The 20353-nt window shown below is 44.5% G+C and overlaps 1 protein-coding gene across 1 annotated transcript in view; it reads right to left on the bottom strand.

Annotated features, from left to right (window-relative positions):
- CA8 (carbonic anhydrase 8) overlaps nucleotides 1–16502 on the bottom strand; it is a 244959-nt gene extending 228457 nt beyond the window's left edge. Inside the window, exon 1 of the mRNA XM_040432967.1 lies at nucleotides 16227–16502. Within this exon, the coding sequence (XP_040288901.1) occupies nucleotides 16227–16302 (76 nt within the window). The 5' untranslated portion in view covers nucleotides 16303–16502. The remainder of the gene's footprint in view (nucleotides 1–16226) is intronic.
- Nucleotides 16503–20353: the final 3851 nt, after the last annotated feature.

The following is a 20353-nucleotide window of genomic DNA, read 5'->3' as shown; positions in this document are numbered from 1 at the left end:
TCAAAAATGCTATTATTGTGTTAAAGTGAAACAAATAAAAAAAAGTATACATATTAGGTATTGCCGCGTCCGTAAAAACCAGCTCTATAAAAATATCACATGACCTAACCCCTCGGGTGAACACCGTAAAAAAAAAAAAAAAAAAACTGTGTCAAAACAAGCAATTTTTGTCACCTTGCATCACAAAAGGTGCAACACCAAGTGATCAAAAACGCGTATGTCCCACAAAATGGTACCAATAAAACCGTCACCTCATCCCGCAAAAAATGAGCCCCTACATAAGAAAATCTCTCAAAAAATAAAAAAACTATAGCTCTCAGAACATGGACACATTAAAACATAATTTTTTGGTTTCAAAAATGCTATTATTGTGTAAAACTTTAATAAATGAGAAAAAGTATACATATTAGGTATCGCTACGTCCGTAACAATCTGCTCTATAAAAATGTCACTTGACTGAACCCCTAAGGTGAACGCTGTAAAAATAAATAAATAGAAACTGTGCTAAAACAACCAATTTTTTGGTCACCTTGCCCCATAAAGTGTTATATTGAATGATCAAAAAATCATATGTACCCAAAAATAGTACTAATAAAACTGGCACCTTATCCCCTAGTTTCCAAAATGGGGTCACTTCTTGGGAGTTTCTACTGTAAGGGTGCATCAGGGGGCTTCAAATGGGACATGGCATCTAAAAACCATGTGGAGTTCCTTTCCTTCTGCGCCCTGCCGTGTGCCCATACAGCAGTTTACGACCACATGTGGGGTGTTTCTGTAAACCGCAGAATCTGGGTAATAAATATTGAGTTTTGTTTGGCTGTTAACCATCGATGTGTTAGAGAAAAAAATTGATTAAAATGGAAAATCTGCCAAAAAAGTGAAATTTAAAAATTTGATCTCCATTTTCCTTTAATTCTTGTGGAACGCCTAAAGGGTTAACAAAGTTTGTAAAATCGGTTTTGAATACCTTGAGGGGTGTAGTTTCTACAATGGGGTCATTTATGGGGGTATCCACTATGTAGGCCCCACAAAGTGACTTCAGACCTGAACTGGTCCTTATAAAGTGGGTTTTGGCAATTTTCTTAAAAATTTGAAGAATTGCTTCTAAACTTCTAAGCCTTCTAACGTCCTAAAAAAATAAAATGACATTTCCAAAATGATGCCAACATAAAGTAGACATATGGGGAATGTTAAATAATAAATATTTTATGAGGTATCACTTTCTGTTTTAAAAGCAGAGAAATTGAAATTTAGAAAATTGCGATTTTTTTTTTTTACATTTTTGGGTAAATTTGGGATTTTTTCATAAATAAAGGTGAAATATTTTGACTCAAATTTATGACTATCATGAAGTACAATGTGTCACGAGAAAACAATCTCTGAATGACTTGGATAAATAAAGGCGTTCCAAAGTTATTACCACATAAAGTGAGATATGTCCGTTTTGCAAAATTTGGCCTGGTCAGGAAGGGGGCAAAGGGCCCAGATGGGAAGTGGTTAAAAGATGAACTACCGGCTAGGACCTGTGGTGATGTCAGATCACATGCTCCAATCACATGGTCCATCACCACGGTGATGTACCATGTGATTGGAGCATGTGATCTGACGTCACCAAAAGTCCTTTAGCCCACAGCTCATCATTAAAGAAGTAAAGAAGAGACCAGGAACTACGCGAACAAGAGGAGAAGGTGGGTTAATTATTATTATTTTTTTTAACCCTCAATTGATCACCTACTAAGCATTCTGTATTCAGAATGCTATTATTTTCCCTTATAACCATGTTATAAGGGAAAATAATAACATCTACACAAACATGCGTGATTTTTCTCACGCTAGTGCAAAACGCATTACAATGTTTTGCACTCGCGCGGAAAAATCGCGGGTGTTCTCGGAACGCACCCGCACATTTTCCCGCAACGCCCGTGTGAAAAAGGCCTAAGGGCCACATGCAGGGGCCAGAGAGCCACACGTGGCTCCTATACCATTGGTTATGGAAGGCTGCTATAAAAAAGCTACCACCACACGCTCAGTTTCTGAATATAGTTTTCGAAGCCAATATCAGGAGTAGATCATAAAAGGAGAGATAGTATACAGGACAGATTTTTAAAAATTTTATTTCACCCTTGTTTTTGGATTCCAAGACTACATGCAGAAGCCTGACTATGTGATCATACCCTAAGGCTCAGTTCAGACCTGAGCGTTCTGAAAGGAGCGCTCTGTATGCGCGATTGTACGGGCGTTTACAATCGCGCAGAGACAAGCGTACACACAGTGTCGCGCGTTCCCGAAAGTCTATGTACGGGAACGCGCGACAAGCGCCCAAAAAAACGCTCCTGTACTTGTTTGAGCGTCGGGCGTTTTACAGCGCGATCGTACGCGCTGTAAAACGCCCAGGTGAGAACCATTCCCATAGGGAAGCATTGGTTTCTCCTTGTTGAGCGTTTTACAGCGCGTAGGAACGCGCTGTAAAACGCTCAAGTGTGAACCCAGCCTAAGGGCTTGTTCTAGCTACCGCACAACTGAAGCTTTTCTCTCCACTTTATATTTTCAACAAAAAAAGCAATAGATTTCAGAAGAGTGAAGGAGGATGTTCAAAGGTTCCTCCCTTTCAGAGGTGAGAGAAAAATCCTTATTGCTCTGAAATGGTAAAACTTTGGATGCAGTTGGTACAATAAATACTGTTTACATTTTAATGAAAAATACATTTGAACATTAAGAAAGTTGCAAAAATGATGTATAAAAGTGGTATCATAAGTTTTGTTTCGAGTTACAGTAACTATCCTCAGGATTGGGCCTCTTGCACACAAACTTTTTTTTCCGTTTCCATTCCGATTTTGCGGATTCTGTTTGCGGTCCATATGCGGAACCGTTAATTTCAATGGTTCTGCAAAAAAAAAAAAACTGAATGTATTCCATATGCATTCCATTTCCGTATTTTCGTTCTGCTGAAAGATAGAACTTGTCCTATTATGGCCCGCAAAGATCCGTGGCTCCATTCAAGTCAATGGGTCCGCAAAAAAATAAATTAATTAATGCATACGTACGTCTTCTGTATCCGTTCCATTTTTGCGGAACCATCTATTGAAAATTTTATGTTCAGCCCAATTTTTTTTATGTACTTACTGTTTAAACACTATTGTATGCTTCCGTTTCCATTTGCGATCTGCAAAAAACGGATCACAAACAGAAACCAAACGGAACGGAAGCGGAAACACTACTGAAACAAAAAACGGATCCGTGAAAATCGGACCGCAAAATACAGAAAAAACCATATGATCGTGTGCAAGACGAAATCAATGGGAGTCCTATATCCAGTAGGCCGGCACCCCAATGAATAGCTATTCTCACCAGGTGCCCGATGCTCCACAAATACAGTAGATGGAGCAAGAAGCAAGAGCTCCATCCACTTTGTAGTGCCCATATTGGGTTCCTGGGCTCAGCTACCTTTTAAGTTCTCCATTTTTCAAACATATTTATTCAATTTTTTTGTTAAGGGACTAACTATTCTCTCCTAAAAAATACGGATTTAAAAAAGGAACAAATACTGAATCTGAACTACGCAAATACATGTACATGAAGGTGCTTCTAGATTCCTTCCCATTGACTTCTCTAAACTAAAAACAGTACTGATATGAATCTGCTGGAACAGGCTGCGAATTGAAAAAAGAAATGTTCTGCACATATAAAACAGTAATGTGAATAAAACCTTTCTGTAATCCTGAAGTGTGTATGAGGCCTGACCTCAGTGAAAGAACTATGGAGCCATGGACATTTGCTGTTCAGTTCTGTTTTCCTTCCTAATTAACCAATAAAAATTATATCAAATGTCACATGATTTTTATTCCAAAAGATTTACCTGTTTTACTTCGAAACAATAAAGTGTTATTAAAAGTGAAAGTGGTGTAACAGGTTTTTAACTCTTTATATCCAAAAGTAGTTAACCAGGCAAAAGCAAATATTTGGTCTGAATGACAAATTCTGTTTCCGGCACAGTTCTTTGTTGCCACAGGGATCAGATCCAGCCGTAGAACTTCATAGCCCTCTTCACTGTTTAATCATATATCCATTTTGGAAAAAATACTTTAGGGGGGAAATGTCTCTTTACTGCTACCACCACCGTGTATACAATGGGACGGAATTAGTAATGTGTCTGCGCCTAAAATTTGCATGCACATTGGTGTAAATGTGGCACAACTAGGGTTTCTACACTTTTTACTAACTTTTTACTAACTAAGGGGACTCAACTGATCAGCGAGGGGTGGAGTTTCACAGGAAAGGGGGCATGGCCAAAGACGCGCATTTTGTGCATTTTGTGCTAAAATTATACCACAATTCGGTTGTAAGAGTCTGTCTCAATGTAATGTGTCTATCCCCGCACTCAGGGGCGCCCAATGGGTCTGGACCCCCCCCTAGAACCATTCATATTATTATTATTATTAATTTTTTTAATCTCTCAGTGCCGCAACGCCGATCGCCATTGTGAAAGCGCTCATCTCCATATTCATCTGTATCGCTGTCCTCGGGACAGCGATACAGATGGCTGTGCTGCGGCAGGGCAAGAGAGAGAAGTCTCCCTTCCCTGTTCTTCTGATGGGCTGCAGGCACTAGTGCCTGCAGCCTATCAAAGGCCAGCTCAGGCAGCGCGATGGCGTGATTATCATCACGCCGACTGAGCCGAGCAGCAAGCTGGGGACAGGCCAGAAGAGGCCTGCATCGCATCGCTGCTAGCCTCATGAAGGTAAGTATTAGGCCCCTTTCACACGGGCGAGTTTTGCGCGCGGGTGCAATGCGCGAGTTGAACGCATTGCACCCGCACTGAATTAGGACCCATTAATTTCTATGGGGCTGTTCACATGAGCGGTGATTTTCACGCAGCATGCTCTATTTTGTGCGTTTTTCACGCAACGCAGGCCCCATAGAAGTGAATGGGGCTGCGTGAAAATAGCAAGCATCCGCAAGCAAGTGCGGATGCGGTGCGATTTTCACGCACGGTTGCTAGGAGACTATCGGGATGGAGTCCCGATCTTTATTATTTTCCCTTATAACATAGTTATAAGGGAAAATAATAGCATTCTGAATACAGAATGCTTAGTAAAATAGGGCTGGAGGGGTTAATTTTTTTTTTTTACAATAATTTAACTCTCCTTAATCCACTTGCTCGCGCAGCCCAGGCTTCTCTTTGCTGTGTACAGGAAAAGGACCATGTGATGACCGGAGTGACGTCACCACGGGTCCTTTTCCTGTACACAGCAAAGAAAAGAAGCCTGGGCTGCGCGAGCAAGTGGATTAAGGTGAGTTTAATTATTATTTTTTACCCCTCCAGCGCTATTGTACTATGCATTCTGTATTTAGAATGCTATTTTCCCTTATAACCATGTTATAAGGGAAAATACAATCTACAGAACACCAATCCCAAGCCCGAACTTCTGTGAAGACGTTCGGGTTTGGGTACCAAACATGCCGATTTTTCTCACGCGCGTGCAAAACGCATTACAATGTTTTGTACTCGCGCGGAAAAATCGCACATGTTCCCGCAACGCCCGTGTGAAAGAGGCCTTAGTGGGTTTTTTTTTTGTGTTTTTTTTAATAGATGCCACACTATAGGGGGCAGCTGGTGACACCAAGGCATTTCTTACTGGCCCATTTTTTTTTTTGGTGGGGGTGGCACTATGGGGCATTTCTCACTTGCCCATTTTGGGTCGGGGGCATCTATTTCTGGCCCATTTTGGGGGGCACTATGGGGAATCTGGTGGCACTATAGGGGCATTATTTGGGGGCACTATGGGGAAGTCGAGCACTATGGGGCATCTAGTGGCTCTATAGGGGCATTATGGTATTTTTTTTTACTGGCACATTAAAGGGGGCACTATGGCATCTGGCACTAAGGGGGAATTTTTTTACTGGCACATGGGAGGCACTATAGCAGAAAGCATCACTATGGGGCATCTGGTGGCACTAAGAAGGGGCATTTTTAACTGTCACATTATGAAAGGCACTGGGAAGGGGGATTTTTAAATGGCACATTATGGGGGAGAGGAGCACTATGGGGGCATCTGCTGGGGGCACTACAAAGGGGCATTTTTTTACTGGCATATTATGGGGGCACTATGGGGAAGGGGAAGAGGAGCACTATGGGGGCATTTACTGGGGCACTATATAGGGGTATTTTATACTGGCATACATTATGGGGACATTAGCTCAACTGCGGGCACTAAGCAGGTGTATTTCTTGTACTGTCATATTATTACAAGTATTATTACTACTAGGGGCATTATGGTGAGCTTTACTACCACTGGGGGCTATGGAGAACATGATTACTAGTATGGGCACTATGGGGGAATTATTACTAAGTGTGCTCTGGCAGAGAATTATTTCTATTGGTGGGAATTTGGGGAGCACTGTTACTTTGGTGGGCATCCTGGCACAGTATCAGCACAATTATTTTTGGGGACATTATGTTTTTACTATTAGTGTCCGGGATACTATATACTCGGCACAGTTATTTTTTTTAGAGCACTGTGTGCCAATAATTGTTGAAGGGGGACACTATCTGTGTGGTACTAATATTTTTCAGGGGGCAGTTTCTACAGTATAGTATTGGGAGCCCAGCGGGCACAGTGTTGGGGTGGCAGGATGGGGTGTTCAGAAGATGATGGAAATGTGGGAAACTAATGTCTGTTTGTCAATCTCTGCAGAGACGGGAGATGGCTGAAAAATCATCATGGCGGTCTGGTCTGAATGGAGAAGATGAGGAAAGAGAACGTCTACATCAAAGGTGACATCACTGGATGTAAGAGCTATGTGGCGCTATGTAGGAGAGGAGATGCTCCGGCTCCTCCCCCTGCCATTTGCAGAATGAGGATTCAGAGCTGGGTGAGGACAGCCAAAGTGGGCAGCAGGCCATGGGCGGGTGGCGGGTGGCGGATGGTGGGGGGGGGGGGGGGGGGGGAACCACAGGCCTTGAGCAGGATCTGGGGAGGGAGGAGATGAAGGAGCTTCCTGGCTGTAGCCTGCTGTTGTCTATTGTACAATGTGAAGCAGGCAGTGCAGCCAGGACAGGCCCTCCTCTCTCTGTATGATGTGTAGAGCCGGGCTTCTCCACCCGGACCTACACACCTTCAATATCGCGCAGCTCTCCGCCACTCCTCTTTTGGCACCTTCAGGACTAGGAGGGAGGAAGTGAAACTGCAACAGCTCCTGCCACAGAGCCACGTGGGGGGCAGTGCGAGTGTGAGTACAGGAGCTTTATGTTGGGGGCCTGTATGGTGGAGTATTGAGTACAGTGCATCTATGTAGGATGAGGGTGAGACTCTTACCTTCATCCTCAACAATATCATTTCAGCTGTACAGTGTTTGTTTAGAGTGGCCTATTATATGTAGGATGGGCTTAGAAAAATGGGCAGGGCCAAAAAAAATTGCACCGCGCACAGCTTTTTTTTTATTTTCGGGCCCCCCCCCTAGACAAAATTTCTGGGTGCTCCCCTGCCCGCACCACATACATCATACAACTGGTTCAAGACCTTACAGACTAAGTTTACGCCATGTATTGGTTTAGTAAATCTGTGTCACTAAGCTAAAATATAATACCAAAGTGCTTTTCCTTGATAAAGGGTGTTGCAGTGGCATTTCAGTTGCATCACTGCATCATCCGCACCAGCTGCACATTGGAGCGATTTAGGGCCATTTCTTGGTATGGCTATTTGCCAGCGCCACTGTACCGTTTATCCTGGTCCCAGTTACTTGTAGTGTGAATTGTACCCATGTGCTTGTACTCCTCCTCAGTTCTGTATTGCAAGGGTTAATCTTTCCTTTGCTGTCAGTGTGTCTGCATCTGACTACTATATATGTTCAGGAGTTGGATGTCTCTTGAAAGCTAAAACCTGCCCTGGTTGAACAACGTTCTGGTCTTTTAAGTCTGTCTTGCTTTGATCTGTTTGGAATCTGTGCCAAAGTCATACTCCTAGTTCATAGTCTGGATTGTTCTTGCCATGTCACAGTCTGATTTCTGTCTCAGTTTCTTTAACAAAGACTGTTCCATGTAACAGTCTGAATCCTGATCTAATTTGTTTGTCAAAGTCTGTTCATTGTCTGAATTCCGTCCTAGTTCTGTCTTGCCTTGTCTTCTGTCTGCATCTGCTGTGTCTGTGCAATATCCAAGTTCCTGTAGTCCATTCTTGAATTCTGTCTTGCTAAGTTCTGCCATGTCTGAACCGTGTCCAAGTCCCTAAAGTCCATGTGTAAGAAGTATGTCTGTAAGGCCTCTTTCACACGAGCGTGACGGATTAGGTCCAGATGCGTTCAGTGAAACCCGCACCATTTTGCAAGCAAGTTCAGTCCGTTTTGTCTGCGATTGCGTTCAGTGGTTCAGTTTTTTTTCAGCGCGGGTGCAATGCGTTTTGATGCGTTTTTCACGCGCGTGATAAGAAATGGAAGGTTTACAAACAACATCTAGCAACCATCAATGAAAAACGCATTGCATCCGCACTTGCTTGCGGATGCAATGCGTTTTTCACTGAAGCTCCATTCACTTCTATGGGGCCAGGGCTGCGTGAAAAAAAAACAAAAACGCTAAATATAGAACATGCTGCGTTTTTCACGCAACGCAGAAGTCATGCATAAAAATAAAATAAAAACGCTCATGTATACAGACCCATTGAAATGAATGGGTCAGGATTCAGTGCGGGTGCTATGTGTTCACGTCACACATTGCACCCGTTCGGAAAACTCGCTCGTAAGGGGCCCAAGTCTGAGTTACTGATTCATTTGACTGCCAGTGTCTTGTGTTCTGCCTGGTTCTGAATTATGCCATGCGAGTGTCTCTGGTGTTTTCACCACTGTCTTTGACCACAGTACAGTAGGACCATTCCAGATGGTAGTGGTCTGGTTGCTAACCCACAGCAAAGTCCACATCCCCGTCCAGGGGTTAAAGGGTAAATTCTGTGGAATAACACCCTTAGGCCTCGAGCTTGACAGATTGGCTGTGGATGCGTTCAGTGAAACTCGCACCATTTTGCAAGCAAGTGCAGTCAAATTTGTCTGCGATTGCTTTTAGTTGTTCCGTTTTTTTTCCCGCACGGGTGCAATGCGTTTTAATGCGTTTTTTTTCTTAATACAGAATGCATAGTACAATAGGGCTGGAGGGGTTAAAAAAAATGAAATAAAAATAATTTAACTCGCCTTAATCCACTTGGTCGTGCAGCCCGGCTTCTCTTCTGTCTTCTTCTTTGAGGAATAGGACCTTTGATGACATCACTGCATTCATCACATGGTCCATCACATGATCCATGACTGCAGTGACATCACCACAGGTCCTTTTCCTGTGCACAGCAAAGATGAAGACAGAAGAGAAGCCGGGCTGCGTGAGCAAGTGGATTAAGGTGAGTTAAATTATTATATTTTTTTTAACCCCTCCAACGCTATTGTACTATGCATTCTGTATTAAGAATGCTATTATTTTCCCTTATAACCATGTTATAGGGGAAAATAATAAAGATCGGGTCTCCATCCTGATCGTCTCCTAGCAACCGTGCGTGAAAAATCGCACCGCATCCGCACTTGCTTGCGAATGCTTGTGATTTTCACACAGCCCCATTCATTTCTATGGGGCCTGCGTTACGTGAAAAACGCACAAAGAGGAGCATGCTGCGATTTTCACGCAACGCACAAGTGATGCGTTAAAATCACTGCTCGTGTGCACAGCCCCATAGAAATTAATGGGTCCGGATTCAGTGCAGGTGCAATGCGTTCACCTCACGCATTGCACCCGCGCGGAAATCTTAGGCCTCTTTCACACGAGCATGATGGATTGGCTCCGGATGCTTTCAGGGTGCACAAGTTTAATCAGTTTTGTCTGCTATTGCGTTCAGTTGTTTCCGTGTGGGTGCAATTAGTTTTGATGAGTTTTTCATGCGCGTGATAAAAAACTGAAGGTTTACAAACAACATCATCTCTTAGCAACCATCATTAAAAAACGCATTGCATCCGCACTTGCTTGCGGATGCAATGCGTTTTTCACTGAAACCACAAACCTTCAGTTTTTTATCACGCGCGTGAAAAACGCATCAAAACTCATTGCACTCGCACGGAAAAAACTGAACGCAATTGCAGAAAAAACTGAATGAACTTGCTTGCAAAATGGTGAGTTTCACTGAACGCACCCTGAACACATCCGGACCTAATCCGTTACGCTCATGCGAAAGGGCGTTAGGCCCCTTGCAGACTAGCGTGTGCGGATTAGGTCCGGATGCGATGCGTCTGCGATCAGGTAAAATGGTGCGAGTAGGTACGCAATTGCAGTCAGTTTTAAATGCGATTGTGTTCCGATGTTCAGTTTTTATCGCGTGCGTGCAATGCGTTTTGCACGCGAGTGATAAAAAACTGACTGTGGTACCCAGACCCGAACCCGGACTTCACTGAAGTTCGAGTTTGGGTTAGGTGTTCTGTATATTTTATTATTATTTTCCCTTATAACATGGTTATAAGGGAAAATAAAAGCATTCTTAATACAGAATGCATAGTAAAATGTGGATTGAGGGGTTAAAAGAATAAAAATAAGATTAACTCAGCTCATCCACTTGATCGCACAGCCGACATGTCCTTTTGCAGGTCCTGAAAGAAGACTCTTTGATGACATAATCGCGCTCACCCCGTGGTGAGCGTGGTGACATTAGCGCAGGTCCTGCTGAATGAGGATCTTCTCTCTTCTTTCAGCAGGACCTGCGCCGACGTCACCATGCTCACCGCGATTACGTCAAAGGTCCTTTTGCAGGTCCTGAAAGAAGACTGTCAGCTGCGTGATTAAGTGGATGAGGCGAGTTAATTTTTTTTATTTTTTAACCCCTCAAGCAACATTTTAGTAAGCATTCTGTATTAAGAATGCTATTATTTTCCCTTATAACCATGTTATAGGGGAAAATAATACAGTAATTCAATTTACACCATCTCCTAGCAACCATGCGTGAAAAATCACATTGCATCCGCACTTTCTTACGGATGCTATCCGATTTTCAAGCAGCCCCATTCACTTCTATGGGGCCTGCGTTACGTGAAAAAAGCAGAATATAGAACATGCTGCGATTTTCACGCAACGCACAAGTGATGCGCGAAAATCGCTGCTCATGTGAACAGCCCCATAGAAATGAATGGGTCAGGATTCAGTGCGGGTGCAATGCGTTCAACTCGCGCATCGCATCCGCGCGGAATACTCGCCCGTGTGAAAGGGGCCTAACTGCACAGGCCCATTGAAGTGCACGGGTCCAGATTCAGTGTGGGTGCAATGCGTTGACCTCCTGTGAATGGAATCCACTGCATGAAAGAGAGCCAAGCCCCGTTCCAGACAGAAGAGACACGGAGCAGTAACATGATTGATGATGCTCTGTGCCTCTCTGAGCTTTTTACTACAAAATCACGGTGACAACTTTATGTCTCTGTGATTTTGTACTAAAGAGATCACAGAGAGGCACAGAGCATTATCAGTCATGTTAATGCTCCGTGCTTCTGCTGTCTGCATCGGGTCTTGGCACTCTTTCACGGAGCGGATGCCACGCACGGCATCCGCTCGTGTGAAACACCCCTTATACAGTCACTGATTACTTTCACTACACATTACATCATGTACTTTTCTAACAGGTCAGAGAATAACAAAATGTTGTGGGAGTGCTTCTTTAAGATAATGATTAGTTATGTAGCTGGAGGAACATGCCTCAAGTACCCCAACAGGGCCATCTGTCTTAGCAAATAAGGGATTATATATATATATTTTTTTTAATTATATTTCTTCTACATAAAAGTTTTTGTTATTATTTAAAGGGGTTCTCACGTGGAGGTGCTTGGCGACGGTGGTGTTGCTGCCACATCCTCTGTTTGCGGGGTGGCAGGTGCCACTGTCACTCCAGTGGGGGAGGATGAGGCCGAGACTGCAGCAGAAGAGGAACCAGGAGGAGCCTGAGATCTTTTGTGGTTTTTGAGGTGTCTACTCCACTGCAGCTCGTGCTTTGCATGTAGATGCCTGGTCATGCAGGTTGTGCTCAGGTTTAGAACATTTATGCCTCGCTTCAGGCTCTGATTCCACAGCGTGCAAACCACTCACGTTTTGTTGTCAGCACATTGTCTGTCTGAAGAACTGCCAAGCCAGGGAACTCCTTGGAGCTGGCTTTGGTGTGCTCAGTCCCTGGGTGTGGTGGGCAGTAGCAGGCGTACTGGCTAGGGAGCGGCCACTCTGCTTTTGCACCCTGCTCCCTCTTTTGCTGTGCGGCTGGTGCTGTGTGACCACCTCTTCCTCTGAACTGCACAAGTCACTCGCATGACCTTGATTCCATGTGTGGTCTAGGACCTATTCATCCTCTACATCATCTTCCACCCAGTCTTCACCCCTGCCCTCCTTGCCAATCTGCACACTGCACAAAGCCGTAGCAGTTGGGACCTGTGTTTAGTCATCATCCGAGACGTGCTGCGATGGTCCTCCCATGTCCACATCCTGAAACCTAAGTGGTTGGGCATCAGTGCACTCAATGTCTTCCACTTCTGGAGCAAGGTTATGTGGACGGCCCTCGGAAACCCTGCTAGCAGAGTCATCAAAAAGCTTAAGAGATTGCTGCATGACTTGGGGCTCAGACTGTTTGGCTGATTTGCAAGGGGGTGAGGTGAAAGACAGATGCCCATGGGCTGCAGGTGCCAATTCTGCGCTTTCAGCAGGGGACTCGGTGGGAGACAATGTGAAGGAACTGGAGGCACTGTCAGCCATCCAATCTACTACTGCCTCTACTTGTTCTGGCCTCACCATTTGTACACCGGTATTCGGGCCTATAAAATAAAGCTGAACGTTCTGTCACCTACGTGCACCTAAGGAAGGTGTTTTATTTGGGCGTGTAGCTGGCACAGATTGACCGCATCCTCTCCCTGCAACAGGAGCTCCACTAACCCCAGCAGCACCAGGACCAGGGCCTTGTCCCTTATTTGATGCTATCCTCATTCTTTTGAGGTCACCCACTGAACTAACAGACAGATTAACTATATTATTTTCCCTGTCACGTATGCAGTGCAGCTGTACTTCACACAATAAATGGGTATATGACGTGCACCTAACAGAATTAACAGCCAGATTTATGATTAGCTTTCTGTGTCAGGGGTGCAAGGATGGTGTATTGCACCCAAAAAATAAATATAACACTCTCCCTCACTTCAGCTGTCCCTTCACTACTGAGAGCTGACGGGTGGTGCTACACGTTATCCAGCTTATATAGAGGGTAGGTCAAATGATGCACCGGCCAATCACAGCCATGCCATTAGTAGGCATGGCTGTGATGGCTTCTCAGGGCACACAGCTTAAAAGCTTGTTGATTGGCTGCCCCGCAGCCTTTCAACAAGCTTTATTAAATGCCTAAACACCGAACTCAAACTTTTCCGTCAAAGTTCGGGTGTCGGGTTCCAAAAATCGTAAAGTTCGGTACGGACCTGAACTTTACAGTTTGGGTTCGCTCAACACTAGGTATAAGGGAAAGATCTGCACCTGTTCTGTGTTTAGAGCCGCACCTGGTTTTGGCTCAAAATCACTTATGGAAATCACTGACTGAACACTGACGTGTGAATAAGGCATTAAAGGGGTTTTCATTCTCGTCAACCGATCAGCTGGACAGCCTACAGCTAATAGGGCATGCTAGGAGTTGTAGTTTTGCAACAGCTGGAGGGCCACAGGTTGAGCATCCCTGGTCTAAAGTTTGCCATACACAGTGTATTTCCTTCCCAACCCACCAAAAATGGCAGGTTCGGCCGACAGTCTAATGTGTTTAGGAGCTCCAGATCCTTTCAGAGAAGGATCTGACGAAGTGAATATTTTTGCCTGCGCCTTTTGTTTTTCCAGGAGATAAGCCGCTGCCAGAAGAGACTAGACTCTCCCCATTGAATACACATACACATTTCGCCAAGGCAAAAGTAGTGGGGGGGGGGGGGGGGGGTCAGGAGAGCCAGCTGTATGATCGGCCGACAGTTATTGAATGTGTACGGGTAGCCTTCAGTTTATATTGTGTATTATTAATTCACATTACAATAAGTATATAGGTGACATCAATGTTGCCTATAGATGTAAAGATAAGGGCTCATGCACACGACCGTAGCCTGTTTTGCAGTCTGTAAATTGCGGATACGCAAAACATGGACACCGGCCCTGGTAGTTCTGCATTTTGCGGAACGGAACATCCTGGCCTCTATAGAACAGTCCTATTGTCCATAAAATGGAAAAGAATAGGACATATTCAATTTTTTTTACAGGGCAGCGGAAGGGACATACGGATGGGGACGGCGCATGGTGTGCTATCTGCATCTTTTGCAGCTTCATTGAAGTCTATGGGTCCACCCACATCCAACCCACACGGATCGAATGCGGAAAAAAATATAAGTTTTGTGTTCATGAGCCCTAACTCAACTAATCTGACTGTGAATTACGCATCCAATCAATGGTGCAACCTGGCTCTTAGAATGCCTGTACATGGTGAGATTTGTGTGCAGAAAATCTGCACCAAAACAGCACATAAATCAGCACCATTTACCGCGGCTTTGGTGTGTGTGTTTTTTATGCATTTTCTCTTTTTATGTAAACAACCACATTGAAGTACATGGGCAAATCTACCTCCCCTACAGAAGGTGCAGAATCATACAAACAATCAACATGATGTAGATTTTAAATCGTGATGAGCGGCAGGGGTCATATTCGAATTTGTGATATTTCGCAAATATATTTTGTAGAATATTCGTCATATATTTGCAAATTCGTATATTCGTTATATTCTACATTTTTTTTTTTTTTACGCGAAAATCAGCAAGGTAATGATCGCGTAATATGCGAATATTACGCGCTCAATACAGGCGTGGGTCAAAAAACGAATATATAGCACTATAGAATATAGTGCTACAGTATATATTTGTTTTTACGAATATTAGTCATTTTTTCCATCTGAACACATGATTCCTCCCTGCTTCTTGCTTGTGGACCAATGAGTCATTGGCCCACAAGCAACTTAAGCTGGGAGGAATCATCCCTTCAGATGGAAAAAAAAAAGATGAATGTTCTAAAAAAGGACTATATTCAATATACCCATCTGAAGTGAACACATGATTCCTACCTGCTTCTTGCTTGTAAGCCAATGACGTCATTGGCCCACAATCAAGAAGCAGAGAGGAATCGTGTGTTTAGATGGAAAAAATGATAAATATTTCGATATAACGAATATATAGCACTATATTCAAATATTTGCGAATTCTCAGACGGCCAATATTCACAAATAAAATTCGTTATTCGAATATTCACGTCCAACACTAAATTTAAAATCCGCACAACAGAATGATTTCCTCACCTAAGGAAAAAAGCAAAGTGTCCATGAGATTTGTCAAATCTCATTCACTTTGTACTGTATTAGGCCTCATGCACACTACCGTATTTTGTTTCCGTGTCCGATCCATTTTTTTTTTTTTGCGGATAGGATGCGGACCCATTCATTTCAATGGGTCCGCAAAAAACGCGGACAGCACACCGTGTGCTGTCCGCATCAGTATTTCCGTTCCGTTGCTCCGCAAAAAAAATAGTGCATGTCCTATTTTTTTCTAGTTTGCGGAGAAGAATAGGCATTATTACAATGGATCCGCAAAAAAAAAAAATACGGATGCCCATATTTTTTGCGGATCCACAATTTGCGGACCGCAGAACACATACGGTCGTGTGCATGTAGCCTTAGGCTGTGATTTATCCATACAAAATCCATGCGGAGACAAAAAGCGAGTAATCGGCACTATGTGCAGGCACCCTTAAGGGTACATTCACACACAACTTCATCTCAATGGGCTTGTAGAATCTGCGCACAGGCTGGTAGAACAACCCCATTCAGATGTATGGATTCTGTCACAGAAATTTCTGCAACAGATCTGCTGTGTGTTGACTATAGTGGAAACATGGTCCATAAATTCCAAATCTGATCAACATTAATATTAATTGCTAGTCATTCTACCATCTGTGTGAGTTATAACCTAAGCAAGAATTTCCCGTGTCAGTCAACGCAAAAATGCAATTGTTTCTATTCTTCTGAAACATTTAGAAAGCCAAGCCAGATATTTGCACACATCATGGTATCAGAGGAGCTTTCTTATACCTCTGATTGTTTAGACATCTTTACACTTTGAAGTCCCTTCTACCCTGGAAAAGTTTGGATTTCCTACATAATACTGAAGGAAACACTCACCTTCCACATAGCCCCACTCCTGCTTCTCCCTGTCTCCCTGCTGCTCAGAGTTGTCTATGTAGTGTCTGTCGGCCATCTCTCTCCTGTGGTCTGTCCTGAGCCTTCAGCGTTGAGTGGGACATGAACAGATCATAGTCAGGTCTTCTCCTGAGCAGTGTCACTTCTGCCTGTGCAGCAGAGGGGAGGAGGCGAGGTTCTAATCACTGAAATGATGAGATGCATTCAGGGCTGAGACTTCCACCAGGCAGTTTTAGGTAATTGCCTGGAGGTGTCTTAGATGTGGGTGGTGCCAGCAAAGGAGTTTGCAAAAACATAGAATAATCTGCAGAACTGGAGGCAGGGGGGTCCCTTTAATGGCACAAAACCTGTCCTTCTCTAAGGAGCAAGGGATTGATCACTTCATTTACAATAGTAGGAAGACATGTGTGGAAAGGTTAGTACGCTGGGCATGCTGAAGTTAGTATAGTTGCTAGGCTAGAGGATCACACTTAATGATGGTACACACTAATTATTGCTGTTTTCCTGTTGGACAAGATGGATTTATGCTAGTCCGAAACGTCTCCAAGCCTTAGGCACCTTGCAGACGAGCGTGTCCGGATTAGGTCCGGATGCGTTGCGTCTGCGATCAGGGAAAATCGTGCGAGTAGGTACGCAATTGTAGTCAGTTTTGACTGTGATTGCGTTCCGATGTTCAGTTTTTATCGTGCGGGTGCAATGCCTTTTGCACACGCGTGATAAAAAACTGACTCTGGTGCCCAGACCCGAACCCGGACTTCTTCACTGAAATTCGCATTTGGGTTAGGTGTTCTGTATATTTTATTATTTTAAGGGTCCATTCACACGTCCGTGTGTGTTTTGCGGATCTACAGATCCGTGGATCCGCAAAAAAACACGGACATCGGCGATGGACCGCACATCGCCGGCACTTAATAGAAAATGCCTATTCTTGTCCGCAATTGCGGATCCGGGCAGCACATCGTGCTGCCCCATAGAAATGAATGGGTCCGCAATTCCGTTCCGCAAAATGTGAATGGACGCTAATAATACAGAATGCTTACTAAAATGTGGATTATGGGGTTAAAAAAATAAATATATTAACTCCCTTCATACACTTGATTGCGCAGCCGGAATCGTCTTTTCTTCTTCTTTCAGGACCTTTGACGTAATCGCGCTCACGTGGTGAGCGCGATGACGTCAGCGCAGGTCCTGCTGAATGAAGATTACGTCATCAAAGGTCCTTTGGCAGGTTCTGAAAGAAGAAGAAGAAAGAAGAAGATACCGGCTGCGCGATCAAGTGGATGAGGTGAGTCAATTAATATTTTTTTTTTAACCCCTAAAGCCACATTTTACTATGCATTCTGTATTAAGAATGCTATTATTTTCCTTTATAACCATGTTATAAGGGAAAAAAATACAGTAAATTGACTTTTATCAATTTACTTACATCATCTCCTAGCAACCATGCGGGAAAATCGCACCGCAACCGAACTTGCTTGCGGATGCTTGCGATTTTCACGCAGACCCATTCATTTCTATCGGGCCTGCGTTGCGTGAAGAACACAGAATATAGAACATGCTGCGATTTTTATGCAACGCACAAGTGATTCGTAAAAATCACCGCTTATCTGAACAGCCACATTGAAGTGAATGGGTCCGGATTCAGTGCGGGTGCAATGCATTCACCTCACGCATTGCAACCGCACGGAATTCTCACCCGTGTGAAAGGGGCCTTAGGCTACTTTCACACTGGTGTTTTGGCTCTCCATTTGTGAGATCCGTCATGGGCTCTCACAAGCGGTCCAAAACGGATCAGTTTTGCCCTAATGCATTCTGAGTGGAAAAGGATCTGCTCAGAATGCATCAGTTTCAGTGATGGCCAGTTCGCATTGTTCGCCCGCGGGCGGGCTGCCATCTTTTCTCACAAGTCCGGCGAGGCACAGGTAAGCCCTTACCTGTGCCTGTGCGCGAGCCGGTCTGAAATCAAATGCGGTCACCGGGAGCAGGCAGTTCTGAGAACAGCCACTGGGGGCCTTCATCGGGCTGTTCTCGGAACTGCCTGCTCCCGCTGACTGCATTTGATTTCAGACCGGCTCACGCACAGGCACAACTAAGGGCTTACCTGTGCCTCGCCGTACTTGTGAGAAAAGATGGCTGCCCGCATGTGTTCTTGGGCGAACAATGCGAACTGGCCATCACTGATCAGTTTACCTCCGATCAGTCCCCATTCCGCTCTGGAGGCAGACACCAAAACACTTCGTGCAGCGTTTTGCTGTCCGCTTGATGAAACTGAGCCAAACGGATCCGTCCTGGAACACCATGTCACAATGTAAGTCAATGAGGACGGATCCGCTTTCTCTGGCGCAATAGAAAACTGATCCGTCTCCTATTGACTTTCAATGGAGTTCATGATGGATCTGTCTTGGCTATGTTACAAATAATACAAATGGATCCATTCATGACGGATGCATGCGGTTGTATTATTGTAACGGATCCGTTTTTGCAGATGACGGATCTGCCCAAAACGCGAGTGTGAAAGTAGCCTTAGGCTACACGCACACGACCGTATGTGTTTTGCAGTCCTCAAATTGCGGATCCGCAAAAAAAACCAATACCTATCCTTGTCAGCAAAATGGACAAAAATAAGACATGTTCTATCTTTTTGTGGGGCTATGAAATGGACATACGGATGCGGACAGCACACATTGTGCTGTCTGCATTTTTTGTGGACGCATTGAAATGAATGGGTCCGCAACTAGAGTTGAGCGAACACCTGGATGTTCGGGGTCGAGAAGTTCGGCCGAACTTCCCGGAAATGTTCGGGTTCGGGATCCGAACCCGACCCGAACTTCGTCCCGAACCCCATTGAAGTCAATGGGGACCCGAACTTTTCGGCACTAAAAAGGCTGTAAAACAGCCCAGGAAAGAGCTAGAGGACTGCAAAAGGCAGCAACATGTAGGTAAATCCCCTGCAAACAAATGTGGATAGGGAAATGAATTAAAATAAAAATAAAAAAAATAAAAATTAACCAATATCAATTGGACAGAGGTCCCATAGCAGAGAATCTGGCTTCACGTCAGCAGAGAATCAGTCTTCATGTCATAGCAGAGAATCAGACTTCACGTCACCCACCACTGGAACAGGCCACTGTCACATATTTTTACCCAGGCAGAGGAGAGAGGTCCCGTAACAGAGAATCTGGCTTCATGTCAGCACAGAATCGGTCTTCATGTCATAGCAGAGAATCAGGCTTCACGTCACCCACCACTGGAACAGGCCACTGTCACATATTTAGGCCTAGGCAGAGGAGAGAGGTCCCGTAACAGATAATATGGCTTCATGTCAGCAGAGAATCAGTCTTCATGTCATAGCAGAGAATCAGGCTTCACGTCACCCACCACTGGAACAGGCCACTGTCACATATTTAGGCCCAGGCACCCAGGCAGAGGAGAGAGGTCCCGTAACAGAGAATCTGGCTTCATGTCAGCACAGAATCAGTCTTCATGTCATAGCAGAGAATCAGGCTTCACGTCACCCACCACTGGAACAGGCCACTGTCACATATTTAGGCCCCGGCAACCAGACAGAGGAGAGGTTCATTCAACTTTGGGTTGCCCCGCAATATAATGGTAAAATGAAAATAAAAATAGGATTGAATGAGGAAATGCCCTGGAGTACAATAATATATTGTTAGGAGAGGTAGTTAATGTCTAATCTGCACAAGGGATGGACAGGTCCTGTGGGATCCATGCCTGGTTCATTTTTATGAACGTCAGCTTGTCCACATTGGCTGTAGATAGGCGGCTGCGTTTGTCTGTAATGACGCCCCCTGCCGTGCTGAATACACGTTCAGACAAAACGCTGGCCGCCGAGCAGGCCAGCACCTCCAAGGCATAAAAGACTAGCTCTGGCCACGTGGACAATTTGGAGACCCAGAAGTTGAATGGGGCCGAACCATCAGTCAGTACGTGGAGGGGTGTGCACAGGTACTGTTCCACCATGTTAGTGAAATGTTGCCTCCTGCTAACACATTCCGTATCAGGTGGTGGTGCAGTTAGCTGTGGTGTGGTGACAAAACCTTTCCACATCTCTGCCATGCTAACCCTGCCCTCAGAGGAGCTGGCCGTGA

This window comes from Bufo bufo, chromosome 5, assembly GCF_905171765.1.
Source record: "Bufo bufo chromosome 5, aBufBuf1.1, whole genome shotgun sequence".
NCBI lineage: Eukaryota > Metazoa > Chordata > Amphibia > Anura > Bufonidae > Bufo > Bufo bufo.
This window is presented reverse-complemented; position numbering and strand designations above follow the sequence as displayed.